The sequence below is a fragment of the Nerophis ophidion genome, linkage group LG26, assembly GCF_033978795.1.
Source record: "Nerophis ophidion isolate RoL-2023_Sa linkage group LG26, RoL_Noph_v1.0, whole genome shotgun sequence".
Lineage (NCBI taxonomy): Eukaryota > Metazoa > Chordata > Actinopteri > Syngnathiformes > Syngnathidae > Nerophis > Nerophis ophidion.
The window spans coordinates 26,485,795-26,507,666 of NC_084636.1; the positions used below are offsets into that span (position 1 = coordinate 26,485,795).

General features: G+C 39.0%; 1 protein-coding gene across 3 annotated transcripts in view; it reads right to left on the reverse strand.

Annotated features, from left to right (window-relative positions):
- Positions 1–21,872, reverse strand: part of ssbp4 (single stranded DNA binding protein 4) — a 391,987-nt gene that overhangs the window by 310,991 nt on the left and 59,124 nt on the right. For all 3 annotated transcript variants that reach the window (XM_061888820.1, XM_061888818.1, XM_061888819.1), the window contains exon 3: positions 18,360–18,421. In XM_061888820.1, coding sequence (XP_061744804.1) covers positions 18,360–18,416 — 57 coding nt within the window. In that variant the 5' untranslated portion in view covers positions 18,417–18,421. The remainder of the gene's footprint in view (positions 1–18,359; positions 18,422–21,872) is intronic.

Here is a 21,872-nt window from a genome sequence, read left to right on the forward strand (position 1 = left end):
AGCTATAACAAATGGCAACTTCCTACAAGGAGTTTTATTGTACACCTATAAACAAGATTATTGGTGTGTCGAGAGGGACGGGCAAAAGTTTAGTCAGAGAAAATGCAGTGGTTTAAAAAAGGATTTAAAATTTCTCTGCGTCACGGACCTGGACCGGTCCCGGGACCGGTGGTTGGGGACCACCGGTCTACATAACACATGATGGTGGTTCTTTGGTGAAAAATGCGCATAAATTTGGTTTTACAGACCTATTTGCAAGCCACTTTTTTTTTTCTCCCTTTGGTTATTGTCGTCACTAAGGAAGGAGGCGATGTGGGCGGATTAAAGCGAGGAAGGAAACCCGGCTGACGCACAAGTCTGGAGCTATACATGCCACAAACTTCTACCGAGTCTAACTTTCTAATGCCAGATCTTGGACGTATGTGTATATTGACAATAAAAGGCATTTCTTTGCTATATCATGTTAAAACCTCTGCAGCACAGCTGCTTCAAGTAGTAAACAAGAGGCTAAAAGGCTATCAGCTACGCTACGAGCTATAGCACGGACGTAACAAGGGATAATATTGCCATTGCCAAACACAGTAGGCCAGGACTATTCAACTACATAATGAAGAGGGCCGCAGTTTCAAGAGCCGGACATCAAAATGTGGATGTTTCTTTAGAACAGGGGTAACCAAGCTGTAAGGACCAGATGAGTAGTACAGTGGTGTATGCACACCAGCTATGAAGGTTGCAAGCCTGTTTGGTTCAACTTATCTTTGTGAATCAGCATTTTCTGACATGAACTTCATCAAGAACAAACACAGAACACGCCTCACTGATGCACATCCGCAAGACTCACTCAGACTTGCAGTGTCAAGTTACACACCAGAGTACAAGACACTAGTTAACAACATGCAATGCCAGTCTTCTCACTAACTGACAAAGAAACAGATAACAGATTTGGTGTCCAGTTCAAAGTGTGACATTATTTATTTAAAAATTTGAGAGTTGACTTTTGTATTTTACATGAGTTATTATTTGTACAAACATGGTGCAAAGTAATTCGATGATTTGTCAAAAAATGTTAATGGCTAGCTAGTTAAAATGGGATATTGTGATTTCACAAGACTGTCTTAGAAGTGATCATTTGAAAATGTTCAATTTGCACTTACAGAAAATATAAAAAATAAAGTGTTGCATATTTTTTTTTAATGTATTTATTTCGGCAATCTTCACATAAAACAAAGAACAACAACAAGAAATGAAAAAAAAATAAACACTCATTTGAGCAATGATTGAGCCGAAAGGGTGTAGGTTGAAGCAACGCTTATATAAACCTACCCCATCACAACAAGAACAAGGTTCAAAATATATAAAATCTAAAACATGCTTCACTTATATTACTTTTTTTTTTTTTAAACAATATATAAGCAACATATATGTAGCACACGTCTCATATACACAGTATAACATTTAAATCAAACATATACATTTGTACACTTATATATATATATATATATATATTATATATACACAATTTATTTAAATTCCATATAAAGTGGTAATATATACATTTTAATATAACCTATATGTATAATTATGAAATCATAAATTGTATTTATATACATATATATTATTGTCTTTCTAAAACAATGTTTGCTCTTCTTTCTTATATTTACTAATGATAAATGATTTAAAAAGCTTTTTAAACTGGTTTATGTTGGTGCTGTGTTTTATTTCATCCTTTAAACAGTTCCATATTTTAACCCCTGCTATTGTTATACTCATTCGTTCCTGCGTTGTTCTACAATATTGGATCTTAAAAAGTAGTTCTCCTCTTAAATTATAATTCCCTTCTCTTTGTAAAAATCTTCTCTGTAACCCTGTTGGAAGTAAATCTTTACTTGCTTTATAAATCATTTGGGCAGTCTTGAGTTGGATGAGATCTGGTAGTTTTAAATCAAATGTTTTTATAAATAATCCATTAGTGTGTTCTCGGGGTCCTGTGTTATGTATCAGTCTGATGGCCCTTTTTTGCATTATGAATAGTGGTTGGATGTTCGTCCTCTATGTATTTCCCCAAACTTCTAGACAGTAACTCAAATATGGTAAAACAAGTGTACAATAAAAGAGTGTGTAATGTTTTTTGATTAAGAATGTGCCTTGTTTTACCCAGGACAGCAATACTTCTCGCCAACTTCCCTTTGATGTATGCAATGTGTGACTTCCAGCAGATCCTGTGGTCCAAGATCACACCCAAAAATTAGATTTTGTTTACTCTTTCTATACTAACATTGTCTATATATAATTTTACATCTATATCATTTCTCTTATTTCCAAATAACATAAAGTTAGTTTTATTTAGGTTTAATGATAATTTATTAGCATCAAACCATTGTTTTAGTTGACACATCTCCATGGTGACGGTCCTCAGGAGCTGCTGCAAGTCCACATCAGAACAGAGTACATTGGTGTCATCCGCAAATAACACATATTTAAGGTTTTCAGTTACTTTACAAATATCATTTATATACATGATGAACATCTTGGGCCCTAAGACTGACCCCTGTGGTACCCCACATTTAATATTTAACCAACATGATTTTTTTTGTGATATCTGTACAAACTTTCTATCAGATAAATAACTTTTTATCCATTATTGATATTTATCTGTTTCTATGTATATTTATTGGGAGAAATCATTAAGATGATCAGTGTTTCCACAAAGATAAATATCATTAATTATTAATAATAATTTAAAGTTAAAGGTAAACTGAGCAAATTGGCTATTTCTGGCAATTTATTTGAGTGTGTATCACACTGGTAGCCCTTCGCATTAATCAGTACCCAAGAAGTAGCTCTTGGTTTCAAAAAGGTTGGTGACCCATGCTTTAGAAAGTGACTCTGCAGGTTATATTCCTTGAACACTGTGTTTACTTATTTACAAAGTAGGGTTGTACGGTATATCTGTGTTAGTATGGTATATCGGTGTTAGTACCGCGATACTAATGAATCATAAATCGGTACTATACCACCTCTGAAAAGTACCGGTCTGCCACCCCCCGGAGCCTACGAGACATTGCTGGTTCACGAGCAGACGAGCATGTTCGGCAGCGCACAATCACGGAGTACTTACAAGCAGAGACAGAGTGTAGACAGAAAAGGGACAATGGACGCATTTTGGCATAAAAACTAACGATGAAGGTGAAGTTATAACACTGAAGAGGTGCTTTAACACATGGCTAAATAAAGTCCATCTCCAGTCCGCAGTGTTTTAACTACTTGTAAATCACTAATCCTCGCCTCCATGGCAACAAAGTACATTTCTTAAAAGTATCATCCCTGCAGGACGAGGAATAGCTAAACATGTTTTACTACACACCGTAGCTCAGCGGCGTCTAAATGTAAACAAACGCCATGGGTGGATCTACACCTGACATCCACTGTAATGATACCAAGTACAGTAGCTATCTAGTCGAAACTACTATGATTACGTCGACATGTTTTGGCATCACAACATCTTTTTTCGTTTTTTTGGAATATATATCGTATGCTTATAAACTCAACAAATATGTCCCTGGACACATGATGACTTTGAATATGACCCATGTGTGATCCTGTAACTACTTGGATCGATACCCAAATTTGTGGTATCATCCAAAACTAATGTAAAGTATCATAACAACAGAAGAATAAGTGAATATTACATTTTAACAGAAGTGTATATAGAGCATGTTAAAAGAAAAAGCAAGCAGATATTAACAGTAAATGAACAAGTAGATTAATAATTCATTTTTTACCACTTGTCCTTCATAACTTTGACAAAATATTCGAATGATAAATGACTAAATTTGTGACGCTTTGCTGGCATCGTGGTGCGTGTTTGCGTTCTCGTGGGTGCGGCGGAGATGGAATACATCCTGAAGGTAGGAATGATAATTTAATTACACACTAAAAACAGACTAGTGACAAAAATACTTGCACAAAGGCACTAAGACAAAACAAACAGGAAGCGCTAGCATGTAAGCTAGGGACATAAACAGGGCAGGAATAGCGTGGAAGCTAACAAGTATCAGAAGTAGGTTACCATAATGCGGGAAGAGCGACGTCATCTGTTGCATAGAAACAAATACGAATCCGAGAGCGAATGGCGAACAAAGGAAGTCTTAAATAAGGAGATAATCACAAATTAGGTGCGCGACGACAAACAAGAGAGCAGGCGACACTAATGAGTTACTATGACAACAGAAACAAAACAGGAAGTGCCACCGGGAACTAAGGACGTCAAATACAAAACAGGGTGATAAAACAGAACAAAACCAGAACATGTCATGATCCAAGTCGTGGATCATGACAAAATTAAGAGCATTTGTTTGCTTACACACTAATAAAAGACAAGTTGTCTTGTATGTTCACTATTTTATTTAAGGACAAACTTGCAATAAGAAACATAAGTTTAATGTACCTTAAGATTTTTTGTTAAAATAAAGCCAATATTGCATTTTTTTTTTGTGGTCCCCTTTATTTACAAAAGTACGGAAAAGTATCAAAATAATTTTAGTACAGGTACAAAAATATTGGTATCGGGACAACACTTATGTCCACAATACCTTCCAATTTTTTGGGGACTTATGCAGATCCCAAATGCACAACAGCAAGTACCAATAGGTAAGAAAAGTTGGCTTTGCATGATAGGGCCCTTCTAATACATCTGCTGAAAATGTCAGAGTTGCCACTGACAGTTTGTCTATGTTTTAGTTTTTTCCTCTGCATTTGTCTGTTTCCTCTGTGTTTAGTATTTCCTGTCTAGTGCTCTTATTTTGTCAGCTTCCTGAGTGCTGTGTTCCTCCTCAGCTGCGGCTGATTGACACCTGGCCACACCTGTTGCCAATCAGCCTGCTCCTATTTGTACCTGCTTTGTCTTGTGTCAGTTGCTGGATCATTGTATTGTATTGTCATTCGGACTTGTATTGTCGTTGCTATCGTGTCATGTTTTGTTACAGCTACTATCTGTCGTGCTACATTTTGTCCTGATCGTAGCGGTAAACTGTTTCTGTTAGCATCAGCTATTTCCAGTTTTTCTGTTTGTTGTCCACTAGCTTCCGTGCTAAAGTTCCTTTTTGTTTTTCTAGCTCCCAGTGCTAGCTCTCTTAGTTTGTTATTCCGCCCACATGCGTGCTTTTTGTTTGTTCTTGTTCTGTTATTTATATTAAATAATGTCTTCATATCCAATGCCTGCCTCCATCTCTGGATCTTGGGGTTCAACAACAAATACCCCTGACAGAAAAAGGACAATATTATTTGAAGATTGATTACAAATAGTAACCAATCTTAAGATAAGATTGGTTACTATTTGTAAGTCACTGGGTAAACATAAGTTGTATCTGTATGTTATTATCTTATTTGTGGCTAATTCACATCAACTATCGACAATACATAGTTGGGGCAGCATAGCTCGGTTGGTAGAGTGGCCGTGTCAGCAACTTGAGGGTTGCAGGTTCGATTCCCGCTTGTGCCATCCTAGTTACTGCCGTTGTGTCCTTGGGCAAGACACTTTACCCACCTGCTCCCATTGCCACCCACACTGGTTTAAATGTAACTTAGATATTGTGTTTCACTATGTAAAGCGCTTTGAGTCACTTGAGAAAAGCGCTATATAAATATAATTCACTTCACTTCACTTCGCTACAAGTTCTATCCAATTATCTAATCATTCCAATCTCATGAGCCAATCTTAGGGAGCTTGTTTTGGCGCACAGGAAGAAATGTTCTTCTCTCTTTTTGACCGAGCAGGAGAGACCTCAAAACTACCTTAAAGTTATTCAATCATGCTTTGTTTTTTTTATTATTATTAATGTCTGTACACAAACCAGAAATAACATGAGCTGGTGTCCTAAAAAAAAAAAAAAAAAAAAGAACAGTCACGTTGAATCCCGAACAGAGCCGGAAAGGATTAGCCAGTCCAGACGTCCAGAAGAAGACAATTACTCAAATTAAATGCCATCACGATAATTATTTGCAATTAACTGTGCCCCGACAAAGCCAGCGGTTACAATGGGCTTTTGCGCTATAATAAGGTACGTAAACAAAGCCAGACGCTCAGCTTGGCAGGTCTGAGCCATAATCCCCCTGTCTTTGCCTCTTTACCTAGCAGCTAGCAGGCGGCTAGCTGGTTTGTGTGTAGCAAACAAACATGGCTACTTTTACGTCCGCAAAGTAGAAAACAACCTGACCCGTCTTTGTTGACGAATAATAATCGTAACGGAAACAAACAAGCAGATGTCAGGTTAGCTAGCTTAGCATTCAGTTAATACTTCACACCTGCACAGTGGAAGGCATAGTAATAGCGGCCTAATTTACCTCGAAAAAGACACAAAATAGGGTAAAGTATGTCAGCAATAAAAATCTGTAGCTTAAACCTTTTTAAATACTGTAAAAAGGCGGTCAGAAATGTTTTTTTTTATGCACGACTGCATGTATTCATTTGTAAAAGCAAAACAAATACAGGATGAAAGGGTGAAATTTGTCATGACACAAAGCCCAACTGTTTTTTGTTAAAGTTAGTAACATCAACCGTATTTTCCGGATATAAGGCGCACTTAAAGGCCTACTGAAACCCACTACTACCGACCACGCAGTCTGATAGATTCTATATCAATGATGAAATCTTAACATTGCAACACATGCCAATACGGCCTTTTTAGTGTACTAAATTACAATTTTAAATTTCCCGTGGAGTTTCCTGTTGAAAACGTCGCGGAATGATAGTCAACCAGCAAGTTTTTGGATGGGAAAATTGTGATATTAAGTCGGCTCTTACCGGAGACTTGAGAGGATTATGCGACCTCCTCCTGTAGCTGTGATCTTGGCTCCTCCATTGGCTTCTCTCAGAGACACTGGCGTTCATCGCAGCCATCCCGCTTTATAATCTCACTAAAACACTAACAATAAACAGATTTTTTTTTTTTTTTTGTGCTTCACTCTAACTTTCCTCATCCACGAATCTTTAATCCTCGCTCAAATTAATGGGGAACTCATTGCGTTCTCAGTCCGAATCGCTCTAGCTGCTGGTGGCCATGATTGTAAACAATGTGAGGATGTGAGGAGCTCTACAACCAGTGACGTCACGTGCACATAGTCTGCTACTTCCGGTACAGGCAAGGCTTTTTTATTAGCGACCAAAAGTTGCGAACTTTATCGTCGATGTTCTCTACTAAATCATTTCAGTAAAAATATGGCAATATTGCGAAATGATCAAGTATGACACATAGAATAGACCTGATATCCCCGTTTAAATAAGAAAATCTCATTTCATTAGGCCTTTAAAATCCTTTTTTTCCCCCTCAAAATTCGACAGTGCGCCTTATAACCCGTTATGCCTAATGTCAGGAATAAGTTCGGTTGACCTTACCCACCTCGAAGCTATTTTAATTGGTACATGGTGTAATGATAGGTGTGACCAGCAGATGGCAGTCAAGCATAAGACATAAGGGTAGGCTGCACTATGGTGGCAATATGTCTCAAGTAAACAACACCAACATTTTATATGTTCCATTGAAAATACAGAACATCATATCACATTTATCAAAATGATTTAGTATGACTTTGGTAAGCTATGAAACCGCACCACTTGATGGATTGTCGGCGCATTAAACATACAAGTATTATTATGGTGTGTGTCTAAGGTAAGACATATTATCTGGTGTTTTGTTTTGCAATATTATCCAAAAGCAACTTTTCTTACCTTCTGGTGCCTGCTGATATGTATTTGGGATCTGCATAAATCCTGAAAAATTGCCACCTTTGTAGTCAAATAAGCTTCTTCTTTTTATGGGACATTTATCCTCTGCAGTTGCCATTTCTAATATAAAGTAGTGTAAAGTTCTTACTTATATCTGGCAGTAAACTCGCCATGAAAACGCTAAAACATACCGGTGTAGTAGGTTTACATTTTTCACCCAAGGAACTTTAGTTATTAGAGACTTCCGGTTCGACGGTTTTTCACGGGACACATTTCCGGACTTGCTGTTTCCGGATGAGGAGATGATGCTCCGTTATTAATTTAAGTAAAGTCTCAATGTCATTAAAACAGTTAGCTCCATCTTTTAACACTTCTTTCACTCCCGTCCTTGCACGCTACACGGCTCCAACAAAGATGACGGGGAGAAGACGCTGCCGAAGATGAGCCACGTAAATAAGACCGCCCACAAAACGGCGCATTCAGAAGCGACTTGGAGATGATCTGTAAAACATCATCTATGCAACATTTTGACCAAAGAACCACCATTACATGTTATGTAGACCACAAGGAAGTGTTTTCCTTATAGAAAAATAATAATAACATGACTCCTTTAATGCGCCCTATAATCCGGTGCACCTTATATATAAAAAGAGATGAAAAATAGACAATTTGTCAGTTTCAGGATTGTCACAGACAGTTTAGTTATGCTATAGTTTTTCCGCTGTCTTTATTTCCTGTCAGTGCTCTTATTTTGATTGTTTCCTGCCTTTTTCCCTGAGCGCTATCTCAGCCTCAGTTGCGGCTGATTGACACCTGGCCACACCTGGTGTGTATCAGCCAGCTGCTATTTAAACCTGCTTTGCCCTCCAGTCAGGGCTGAGTATTGTCGTTGTAGCTACTACCTGTATGCTGAATCCGAAAAGCTTGAGCCCTGCAACTTGAGGGCTCAAGGTTCAATTCCCGCTTCCGCCATCCTAGTAACTGCCGTTGTGTCCTTGGGCAAGACACTTTACCCAACTACTCCCAGTGCCACCCACATTGGTTTAGATCAGGTGTGTCCAAAGTGCGGCCAGGGGGCCATTTGCGGCCCGCAGCTAATCATTTATCGGCCCGTCGCAAAAATTGCAAAAATTTTAAAAATTATTTAAAATGTTGACACTAAGCTGCCATGCAGGCAGTTTTTTTCCCTTTTGTCTTTATTTTCTTTTTTTTCATTGCTCAAAAAAAAAAAAGGACAAACATCTGTTAGAATGAATTATTACTTAAAATTATCACTTTAAAATGTTTTATGTGCAAAAAATATTGCATATGTTGTGTGGTTGCCATATAAAAACATCAAAGTTTTGACAAAAGAGCATAAAACAAAATAACAGTTCAAATTTAAAATCGAAAGATATATCGGAAGTTGATCTTGAAATTTAAGTGTTAAAAGTAAAAAAAAAATAATAAAAATGCATCACTTTATAAGTGGGGAACCTTTCGGATCTCAAATATATTTAGTAGGATTTTATTTAACTTTTCACTGTGATTACTCAAAAATATTAAATACTTAAAATCAGTGGTGTCCTTCATTATTGATCTTTGAGGGCTTTAATTGCTAAATAAAAGTACTCTCCTGAAGGAATCAATAAAGTACTATCTATCTTAATACTGCATATTTCAGTTTTACTATAAAGTTGTCTTTGACAGAAAAGGCATAAAACCTTATTTGTTTTACTTTATATTAACCTCAAGTTGATATAGAGCAGTGGTTCTCAACCTTTTTTCAGTGATGTACCCCCTGTGAACATTTTTTTAATTAAAGTACCCCCTAATCAGAGCAAAGCATTTTTGGTTGAAAAAAAAAAAAAAAAAAAAGAAGTAACAGAACTATGTCATCAGTTTCTGATTTATTAAATTGTATAACAGTGCAAAATATTGCTGATTTGGGAAAAAAGGCATAAAAATAACTAAAAACTTGTTGAGAAATAAACAAGTGATTCAATCATAAATAAAGATTTCTCCACATAGAAGTAATCATCAACTTAAAGTGCTCTCTTTGGGGATTGTAATAGAGATCCATCTGGATTCATGAACTTCATTCTAAACATTTCTAAAAATAGAAATCCTTATCATCAGTATTTATGGATCATGTCCACCAAAAAAATGTAGCCATGAACACTGAATATTGCAGTGTTGTATTTCTTTTCTCAGTTTATGAACTTACATTCATATTTTGTTGAAGTATTATTCAATAAATATATCTATAAATAATTTTTGAATTGTTGCTATTTTTAGAATATTTTTCAAAAATCTCACGTACCCCTTGGCATACCTTCAAGTACCCCCAGGTGTACGCGTACCCCCATTTGAGAACCACTGATATAGAGATTAACTGTAAGCATTAAATAAAAAAATAAAAATAATAATTTAACTTATTTTTAACATTTTAGTGACTGAGACCCTCTATGCTCCCCAGGAGCCCTAAGGATTAAAAACAAAAAAAATCCATATATTTTGTTATGCTTTGAAAATAAAAAATATCAAAATGGCCCCCGCATGCTTAAATATTTCTGTGTGCGGCCCTCTGTAGAAAAAGTTTGGACACCCCTGGTTTAGATGTAACTTAGATATTGGGTTTAACTATGTAAAGCACTTGGAGTCACAAGAGAAAAGCGCTATATAAATATAATTCACTTCACATTTCCTGTATGCTGCGAGCTGTCTTCTAGTCCCTCGGTTCCTGTTTTCCTGACATCCTGTTTCCTTTCTCCTAGTTCCTGGTTTGTGTTTTACCTTTATATTGGACATTAAATTATGTTTTCCTGCACCCAGCCTGCCGTCTCTGCACCTTGGGGTTCGTCACCAACACTTCACCCTATGGTCCGGAAAATACGGTAATCCCCTTTCACAGTGACTACGTTTATCACGGCAGCAGGACACTAACCTGTATTCACTGATTTGACTTTAAAAATGGTAAATATTGATCACATATGAGCTACTGCAGACTTTGAAAACATACTCAAAAATATTTGTGTAGTTTCGGAGGGACCGTCTTCTGCAGCTTTCCCCACCAAACCCAAGCGAAATTTACAGACAAGTGATGGCACTCAAGGAATCCCATGCTGCGATAGGGATTACTGCGTGTGAGTGCATGAGGTTTAAAATTCAGGCGGGCATCCAGCGAAAACTGGTTAAAGCCATCGATTTTTCGGGATAAGGAGCAGACAACTAGCACGGGCCAATAGAGAAGGAGCTAATGACACAATCAACACCTGCAGCCCTCGCCGAGGCTTTTCTTTATCCCTCCACCCATAACAACAGATGTGGATGAGTGACCCCCACCACCACCAAAAAGCCCCCCCGTCCTTCGAGGGTCTTGTTCTTTAAAAAAAAAAAACACCCCTTCCATCCTTTCTCTGTGCCGCCCTACAGGAAACATCAACAGAGGCGGCGTGGAGAAGAACAGCCTAGCGAGGTGCATCCAAATCGGGGGGCTGGCGGAGGCGGGGTGACGGTGGGGTCGGGATCTTAGATTTGGCTGTTTAACACAAAAGAAGCTGAAACGCAGAAAGAGTTAATCCATTGGTGGTGGGGGGGCGGTTTCTCTTCCGCAAACAAAAGGACAGGCCTCCAGACAAAGGTTGCAGGAGGAGGAGGAGACGGGGCGAAGGGATGGAGGAAGGTTGGTGGCTCTGCTACCATCTGGAGCTTTTGTTTTGGGAGGGAGCGTGGGGGGGGTGGTGTCCAATGGGTGGACACAGGACTTTGACACCCACCCCATTTTTAACCCCCCCCCCTTACTTGGTTGTCCACCCCCACTCGGAGTGCGTCCACGTGCTGCCCAGACAGACGCCCCTCAGCTTCACACCACAGGCTAATCATCAGCCTCTCACACACACACACACACACACACACACACACACACACACACACACACATCTCCTACAAGTCCATACAGCCACAACACACTTGTATTCATCACAACACCGTCCAACTGCGAGGAGACCATTATGTCAACAAGCTCCACACTGACAACACACCAGAGGAAGCATGAATGAATGAATGAATGAAGCTGCATGTTTATTACAAAGAGGCGACCGAAAGGGGCTTTCGGGCATGAGCGTAGACGACAAAAAAAAAAAAAAAAAAGCGAGCGCACCGTTAAACTCTTCCTCCGCCCTCTTGCCGCCGCCCGGTGGTGCTGAAACTTTTTTTCCCCCCCAAAAGTGCCATCTCGGAAAACACTCGGCTCTCCAACTACCAGCATAATGACCAACTTTAAAGTACAGTAGCATAGGCGTGTACGGTATACCGGTATTAGTACAGTACCGTCATACTAATGAATCATATTCGGTACTATACCGCCTCTGAAAAGTACCAGTCCGCCCGCACAACCCCCTCGTCGTCACGTCATGACATTGCTGGTTTACGAGCATGTTCGGCAGCGCACAGTCACAGAGTACTTACAAACAAACACAGTGTGTAGACAGAAAAGGGAGAACGGACGCATTTTAAATAAATAATAAATAAATTGGTTGTACTTGTATAGCGCTTTTCTACCTTCAAGGTACTCAAAGCCCTTTGACACTACTTCCACATTTACCCATTCACACACACATTCACACACTGATGGAGGGAGCTGCCATGCAAGGCGCTAACCAGTACCCATCAGGAGCAAGGGTGAAGTGTCTTGCTCAGGACACAACGGACGTGACGAGGTTGGTACTAGGTGGGGACCCTCGGGTTGCGCACAGCCACTCTTTCACTGTGCCACGCCATCCAATAAATAAAGGGTTTGTATGTTCTCGATATCCGATATTGTGTATTATTCTAATTGATCTTTTTTGTAACACCATACTTTATTTAACATTCCAACAATAATCAATAGGCATAAGGAGGTGCCAATTTTTCACACACCTAATTAAAGCTATCTTTCAAAATTAAATTACCCTAACTCCTACTACAGTTGTGCATATAATGATATAAAAATGTATATCATACGATATAGTTCTCTATTATATCATAGTTTCAACATCCGGGCTGCAGCTGATGTACATGCAGCAACACTGCTGCTTTTTGGAAGCATTTTTATGTCACTTGTAAGAACTTTACGGCGAGAGTCAGCGCGAGCATGGATATTAACTACATTGCAAGGACGGAGGACAATAGAAAAAAACCCCAATATTTGGTGCCAAAAAGAGAAAAGAAAAACTCCTTTGTTTGACTTTGGTTTGGTTTGTTTCTGTTTTATCTAGTGCTTTCATGTTTCATATTTATATTTTATCTATGTTTCTATGTTTTATCTAATGTTTTTATTTCTATTTCAATTGTCTATTATTTTTCTAACTTTGTATTTTAATTTTTTAGCTTTTATATATATATATATATATATATATATATATATATATACATATATACATATACACACACACTTTGTAGCACTTTGAGATCTTAACAAATCAAACATTTTTGTCATTTATATACTTTTGAAATGTTCTAGTCAAATAATATTTTTGGTAAACTGGATGGAGATCCCATTCAGTTTACCGAAAACACTATCTGACCATCCAGTATAGAATATTTACGTTAAAATTCCAGCCAGTATACCGAGAATATTATATGACCTTAAATACAGTTTGAAAAGAACAAGTTGTAGACATGTTCTGTTCCAAAGCTATTCCTAAACTTTCCTCTGGCTTAATTCTAAAAACTGGCTTAAAAACTAAATTCTAAAAACTGGCTTAAAAACTTTTTTTTGGCTTAAAAACTAACAATAAAGGTGAAGTTAAAACACCCTCAGGAAGAGGTGCTTTAAAGTCCTACTGAAATGGGATTTTCTTATTTAAACGGGGATAGCAGGTCCATTCTATGTGTCATACTTGATCATTTCGCGATACTGCCATATTTTTGCTGAAATGATTTAGTACAGAACAACCACGATAAAGTTCGCAACTTTTGGTGCTGATAAAAAAGCCTCGCCTTTACCGGAAGTCGCAGACGATGACGTCACAAGGGTGAGGGCTCCTCACGTCCTCACATTGTTTTTAATGGGAGCCTCCGGCAGTAAGAGCTATTCGGACCGAGAAAACGACAATTCCCCCATTAATTTGAGTGAGGATAAAAGATTTGTGGATGATGATATTGATAGCAAAGGACTAGAAAAAAATGAAAAATAAATAAAAATAAAAAGCGACAGCATTGTGAGCATTTTAAAAGTAATGAGACACATTTACTAGGATAATTCTGGAAGATCTGCTTATTGTTTAATAGGGTTTTAGTGAGATTGTAAAGACGTACCTCGAGGTCGGATGGCTGCGGTGAACACGCAGTGTCTCAGAGAGAAGCCAAGCTCAAAGCGGTCTTTAAAACAGCTACTGCAAGAGGACGAATAATCCAATGATGTCTCCGGTAAGATACATATCACAATTTTCCCATCCAAAAACATGTTGGTTGACGTAGAGAAACATGTTCGCTTGACCGCTCTGTGTTGAAAACAAAGCAACACCGGCTGTGTCTCGGTGCTAAAGGCAGCTGCAATACACCGCTTTCCACCAACAGCATTCTTCTTTATAGTCTCCATTATTAATTTAACAAATTGCAAAAGATTCAGCAACACAGATGTCCAAATTACTGTGTAATTATGCGATGAAAAGAGACGACTTTTAGCCGTAACTGGAGCGGAGCTCATATTTCCTGACAGTCCATGACGTCACGCGCACGCGTCATCATTCCGCGACGTTTAACAAAAAACTCACAGGAAATTTAAAATTGCAATTTAGTAAACTAAAAAGGCCGTATTGGCATGTGTCGCAATGTTAATATTTCATCATTGATATATAAACTATCAGACTGCGTGGTGGGTAGTAGTGGGTTTCAGTAGGCCTTTAAAAGATGGCTAGATAGCTAGCGGCTAATGTCCATCCCGAGTTGGCAGTGTTTTAGCTACTTCTAAATCACTAATCCTCGCCTCCATGGCGACAAATAAAGTACATTTCTTACAAGTATCATCCCTGCAGGACGAGAAATAGCTAAACAGGCTTCACTGCACACCGTAGCTCACCGACGTCAAAATGTAAACAAACACCATTGGTGGATCTATACCTGACATCCACTGTAATGATACCAAGTACAGTAGCGTATATAGTCAATACTACGATGATTACATGGATATTTTTTGGCATCACAACATCTTTGTTCGTTGTTAAAAAATGTATATTCTGTTTATAAACTCAGGACACATGAGGACTTTGAATATTACCAGTGTATGATCCTGGAACGACTTGGTATCGGATTGATACACAAATGTGTGGTATCCTCCAAAACTAATGTAAAGTATCAAACAACAGAAGAATAAGTGATTATTAGATTTTAACAGAAGTGTAGATAGAACATGTTAAAAGAGAAAGTAAGCACAGTAAATGAACAAGTAGATTAATAATTTCCTACCACGTGTCCTTAACAATTTTGACAAAATAATAGAATGGAAAATGACACAAAATTTTCCTGCACATGTCAGCAGACTAAATCGGGAGTCTTTTTTTGCTTACTAACTAAAAAAGTTGTCTTGTATGTTCACTATTCTATTTTAGGATAAGTGAAGTGAACTATATTTATATAACACTTTTCTCTAGTGACTCAGATTTGAACCAGTATGGGTGGCACTGGGAGCAGGTGGGTAAAGTGTCTTGCCCAAGGACACAACGGCAGTGACTAAGATGGAGGAAGCGGGAATCGAACCTGCAACCCTCAAGTTGCTGAAACGGCCACTCTACCACCCGAGCTATGCCGCTCGGTTGGTAAACTTGCAATAAGAAACATATGTTTGATGTACCCTAAGATTTTTTTGTTAAAATAAAGCCAATAATGCAATTTTTCGTGGTCCCATTTATTAGGAAAAGTACGGAAAAGTATCTAAATAATGTTGGTACCGGTACCAAAATATTGGTATCGGGACAACACTACAGTAGCATAGTAGGCCTAGATATTCATTATAAACAAGGCAGAGGTTTTATTTAACAAGTATATTCAATATGTTTGGTCACTGTAACATTGCACAAAGTTTGAACAGTAAGACTGTGTTTGAATATTTAACTAGGTGATTCCTTGGCATACCACCAGATGTTTTTGCCCTCAGACCCAGTCCGATTTTTAGTCCCAATCCAATACTTTGACAATGGATTATAAAAGTGAAAATGTTTTATAGCAAGTAACGAAAGTAAACACAATAACACATTTTATGAAGCTTATCTTGTTGTTGTAAATTTAGATAATGTATTAAATGTGTGTTATTAAAGGCTACATCCACTTTTTTAACAAAATAATGTGACTCGTGCACAATAACTAAATAAAAGCAAAAAACTACTATTGGCGCTCATTTAACTAATTTGGGAATAGTGTCAAAGTGCTTTGAGTTCCTTAAAAAAAGGTAGAAAAGCGCTATACACGTATAAAGTTAAAGTACCAATGATTGTCACACACACACTAGGTGTGGTGAAATTTGTCCTCTGCATTTGACCCACACCCTTGAACACCCCCTGGGATGTGAGGGGAGCAGTGGGCAGCAGTGGTGCCGCGCCCGGGAATCATTTATGGTGATTTAACCCCTAATTCCAACCCTTGATGCTGAGTGCCAAGCAGGGAGGCAATGGGTCCCATTTTTTTTTATAGTCTTTGGTATGACTCGGCCGGGGTTTGAACTCCCAACCTACCAATCTCAGGGCGGACACTCAGTGCACTAGGACACCGAGTACCAGGTGCCATTTAACTTTAACCCATTTACCATTTACACAGCCTTCCTGTATCCATAGAGCAGGGGTCGGCGAGCCGCATGTGGCTCTTTAGCGCCGCCCTAGTGGCTCTCTGGAGCTTTTTCAAAAATATATGAAAAATGGAAATGATGAGGGGAAAAAAAAACATATGTTTTGTTTCAAGTTGGTTTCTGTAGGAGGACAAACATGACACAAACCTCCCTAATTGCTATAAAGCACAATGTTTATATTAAACATGCTTCACTGATTCGAGTATTTGGCAAACGCCGTTTTGTCCTACTAATTTTGGCGGTCTTTGAACTCACCCTAGTTTGTTTAAATGTATAACTTTCTCCGACTTTCTAAGACGTGATTTATGCCACTTCTTTTTCGGTCTCATTTTGTCCATCAAACTTATAACGTTGTGCATGAATACACAAAGGTGAGTTTTGTTGCCAATCCATGCTAACGAGCTATTCATTTCAGCGGCCCCTCGAACTCACCGTTGTGTGGACTGTGACTCAGTTTGTTTACGTGTACGACTTTCTCAGACGCTGCCACGCTGTGTTTTATGCCTTTCCTTCTTTGTCTCATTTTTCCACCAAACATTTTATGCTGTGCGTGAATGCACAAGAAGGTGAGCTTTGTTGGTGTTATTGACTTGTGTGGAGTGTGCTAATCAGACATATTTGGTCAATGCGTGACTGCAAGCTAATCGATGCTAACATGCTATTTAGACTAGCTATATTTACGTATTGCCTCATTTGTAGCTATATTTGAGCTCATTTAGTTTCCTTTAAGTCCTCACAATTCAATTTATATCTCATGACACACTATCTTTATGTAATATGGCTTTTTTAATTTTGTGCTGCTCCAGACGGATTTGTTTTTGTATTTTTGGTCCAATAAGGCTCTTTCAACATTTTGGGTTGCCGACCCCTGCCATAGACATATTCCATACATTTGTCAACAATAACAGAAACAACCCAATAATAGATTTTACATATTAAAACATTGAAAAAGATCTTGATTTAATCACTTTAATATCATCACTGATAGTATACTAGGTATCGATAGTATCGACATCTGGATCGATTACCTATACTTTACATTGACGCTTTGTTGCTCGGTATGTGTGTGTGTGTGTCTGTGTGTAGCATGCTGAGCTATTCATTGGCCTCTCATCCTCCAGTGATAATGTTACTTGGAAGACGCTATTTTTCGTAATGTAAGTGAGGATTAGCATCTTAAAAGCGGCTTTAGAGTGTGGATAGACGAGCCGTTTTGTGCAGCTTGCTCTCAAATTTCAAACGTTGTGTTTAGCATGGGTATACAAAGAATGCAGAAATGTAATTGTGCATACCTTATGACAGAATAATTCACATGACTACGCAGCTGTGGTAAAAGTGGAAAAAAAGGGCTAATTTTGTGGCCCGATCCAATCACATGATCAGGATTGGCATATCTCCACTGACTACCCCAAAGTAAGTCCAAGTTTACTTTTGATATTATCCAATAGCAAGCTTAAAGTTCCAGCATCTTTTAAATTATCTATATTTTTTGGGCCAGTGCAGATTCCAGCTATGCGTTGAATGTGCACTTTGTAAAGAACCTGTTTAGCGAATAAAAGAAGGAAGAGGAAGTGAGCTCACTGGTGAATGGCAGGGACGCAAGGAGCACTCAAACATATGTGAGATGATGCACTTAGTATTCCCTGCAATTACTGTCCTTATCCTCCTCCTCCTCCTCCTCCTCCTCCTCCTCCTCCTCCTCCCTCCACAACCACCACCTCTGTGCAGTCGGGCTCATCACGAGCACTCTTACTCATAGTAACATGACACTCAATGTTGTGTGCTCGGGTTTCTGTGTTGACATGCAGTAGTTTGACAGGATCAGCGTATACATACCACCACCACGAGTGTAGAAATCCCGGAGGTTCCCCGAGTGTGATGTTCTTCTCCCATCGTATCTGAGAGAAAGAAAAGGGAATAGTTAGAAGGGAGCATTAGTTCATTTTCAGGGACAGAACTTACTGCTCACTTAGATGCCTTTCTGGACTAAGTCTTTAAAAAGGTACCATTTCTGGTTCCTGGTCAGGTGAACCAATACTGGTTGCTCACTGGTCAAGAATATTAATCACTGTTGCATTGGCCCGCAGTCTCGTCTTGACAAAACATGTCAATACCGTAGTCAAGAGCCACATGCGGAGAAGTAAACACAGGAAAGCCTTTGTTGTCCTCTGTATTTGTCACTGCTGCTTGTGATCCATAGTGTCCACTTTGCTGCAGCGGCCCTCAGTTGTCTTTGTATCCGTACTGTGGTCAACAGCCACGAGCGGAGAGGTAAACACAGGAGGCCCTTCGTGATCATTCGAAGTTGTCACTGCTGCAGTGTTTTGATCCATAGTCTTCCCTTTGCCGCAGCTGCCCGCAGTCTCCTCTTGGCAAAAGTTTGTTTCCATTCTAAGGTATACAGCCACATGCAGAGACAGAGAATCAAACAGAGGAAACCCCTTGTTGTCCTCCAGATTTGTCTCTGATGCAGTATTGTGATCCACTTTCTCCACTTTGTTGCAGCGGCCCTTAGTTGTCTTTGTTTCTGTATTATGTACTGTGGTCGACAGCCAAAGAGAAGTAAAAACACGAGACTCTTAGTGGTGATTCAAATTTCTCACTTCTGCAGTATTGTGATCCAGTCTCCACTTTGCTGCAGCAGCCCTCAGTTGTCTTTGTTTCTGTATTATGGTCAGCAGCCACAGAGAAGGAAGACAGGAGCAGTGATTGAAATGTTTGACTTCTGCAATATTGTCATCCACAGTCTCATCTTTGCTGCAGAGGCCCTTAGTTGTCTTTGTTTCTGTACTGCGGTCAACAACTACAAGTGAACACAGGAGACTATGTGTGGTCATCCAGATGTGTCACTGCAGCAATATTGTGATCATAGTCTCCCCTTTGCTGTTGTTGCCCGCAGTCTCCTCTTGGCGAAAGTTTGTTTCCATTCTAAGATCAACAGCCACATGCAAAGACCTAGATTTAAACATAGGAAACCCCTTGTTGTCCTCCAGATTTGTCTCTGATGCAGTATTGTGATCCACTTTCTCCACTTTGCTGCAGCGGCCCTCAGTTGTCTTTGTTTCTTTATTGTGGTAAACAGCCACAGAAAAGTAAAAACAGGAGATTCTTAGTGGTGACTCAAATTTTTCACTTATACGGTATTGTGATCCACAGTCTCCTCTTTGCTGCCGCGGCCCTCAGTTGTATTTCTTTCTGTATTGTGTACTGTGGTCGACAGCCAAAGAGAAGTAAAAACACGAGACTCTTAGTGGTGATTCAAATTTCTCACTTCGGCAGTATTGTGATCCACAGTCTCCACTTTGCTGCAGCAGCCCTCAGTTGTCTTTGTTTCTGTATTATGGTCAGCAGCCACAGAGAAGGAAGACAGGAGCAGTGATTGAAATGTTTGACTTCTGCAATATTGTCATCCACAGTCTCATCTTTGCTGCAGTGGCCCTTAGTTGTCTTTGTTTCTGTACTGTGGTCAACAACTACAAGTGAACACAGGAGACTATGTGTGGTCATCCAGATGTGTCACTGCAGCAATATTGTGATCATAGTCTCCCCTTTGCTGTTGTTGCCCGCAGTCTCCTCTTGGCGAAAGTTTGTTTCCATTCTAAGATCAACAGCCACATGCAAAGACCTAGAATTAAACATAGGAAACCCCTTGTCTTCCAGATTTGTCATTGATGCAGTATTGTGATCCACAGTCTCCACTTTGCTGCAGCGGCCCGCAGTTGTATTTGTTTCTGTGTTCTGTATTGTGGTAAACAGCCACAGAGAAGGAAAAACAGGAGACTTAGTGGTGATTCCAATTTCTCACTTATGCAAAATTGTGATCCACAGTCTCCACTTTGCTGCAGTGGCCCCCAGTTGTCTTTGTTTCTGTAGTGGTCAACAAGTACAAGTACACACAGGAGACTATTTGTGGTCATCCAGATGTGTCACTGCAGCAGTATTGTGATCATAGCTTCCACTTTGCTGCAATAGCCTGCAGTTTCCTCTTGACGAAAAATTGTTTCCATACTGTGGTTAACAGCCACAAGCGGAGAAGTAAACACAGGAAACCCCTTGTAGTCCTCTGGATTTGTCACTGCTGCAGTATTGCATGCCACAGTCGGCGCGAGGGTTAGAGGCAATGGAGGCGATATAAATGATATACAGTGCATCCGGAAAGTATTCACAACGCTTCACTTTTTCCACATTTTGGTATGTTACGGACTCATTTCAAAATGGAATAAATTAATTTGTGTTCTCAGAATTCTACAGACAATACCCCATAATGAAGTGAAGTGAATTTTATTTATATAGCGCTTTTCTCTAGTGACTCAAAGCGCTTTACATAGTGAAACCCAATATCTAAGTTACATTTAAGCCAGTATGGGTGGCACTGGGAGCAGGTGGGTAAAGTGTCTTGCCCAAGAACACAACGGCAGTGACTAGGATGGCGGAAGCGGGAATCGAACCTGCAACCCTCAAGTTGTTGGCACGGCCGCTCTACCAACCGAGCTATGTCGCTATATAATGACAATGTTAATAGTTTTTTTTTTTCAAATTAAATAATTTAATAAAAAACAATAAAAAAATCACACAAGTATTCAATGATGATGCATCATTGAAAGCAATTGCAGCCTCAAGTCTTTTTGAATAAGTGAATGCCGTGAATACTTGCAGGACACCGCTAGTTTGGAATGGTAGTGTATCATCATTTATATGCCAAATAATACCAGGGTTGCAGCTATCAATTATTTTAGTAATTGAGTACCGTATTTCCCAGATATAAGCCGCACCGCACCCACCAAATTTTAAAAGAAAAAAAATGGTGTTCATATATTAGCGGCACCGTGAATTAATTAACGTGGACCCCGACTTAAACAAGTTGAAAAACTTATTCCGGTGTTACCATTTAGTGGTCAATTGTACGGAATATGTACTGAACTGTGCAATATACCAATAAAAGTTTCAATCAATCAATCAATCAATCAAAAACCGGACTATAAGCCGCAGATTTATACCGTATGATGTGAAGTGAGATATTTACAAAGAAGATTTTGTAAATGTTTATTTACATACCGCACTTAAAATCCTTTTTCTTTCTCAAAACTCAACAGTGCGCCTTACAACCCGGTGCGTCTAACGTAAAGAATATTTTTGGTTGAGCTTATCCACCTCAAAGCTATCTTATTTGGTACATGGTGTAATGATAAGTGTGACCAGTAGGTGGCGGTCAAACATAAGAGATACGTGTAGACTGCACTATGACGGCAATAGGACTCAAGTAAAAAGGACCAACGTTTTATATGTTCCATTGAAAATGTAGATCATTAACAAGGCGCTCAAATATCTATCAAAATATTTTAGTACAAC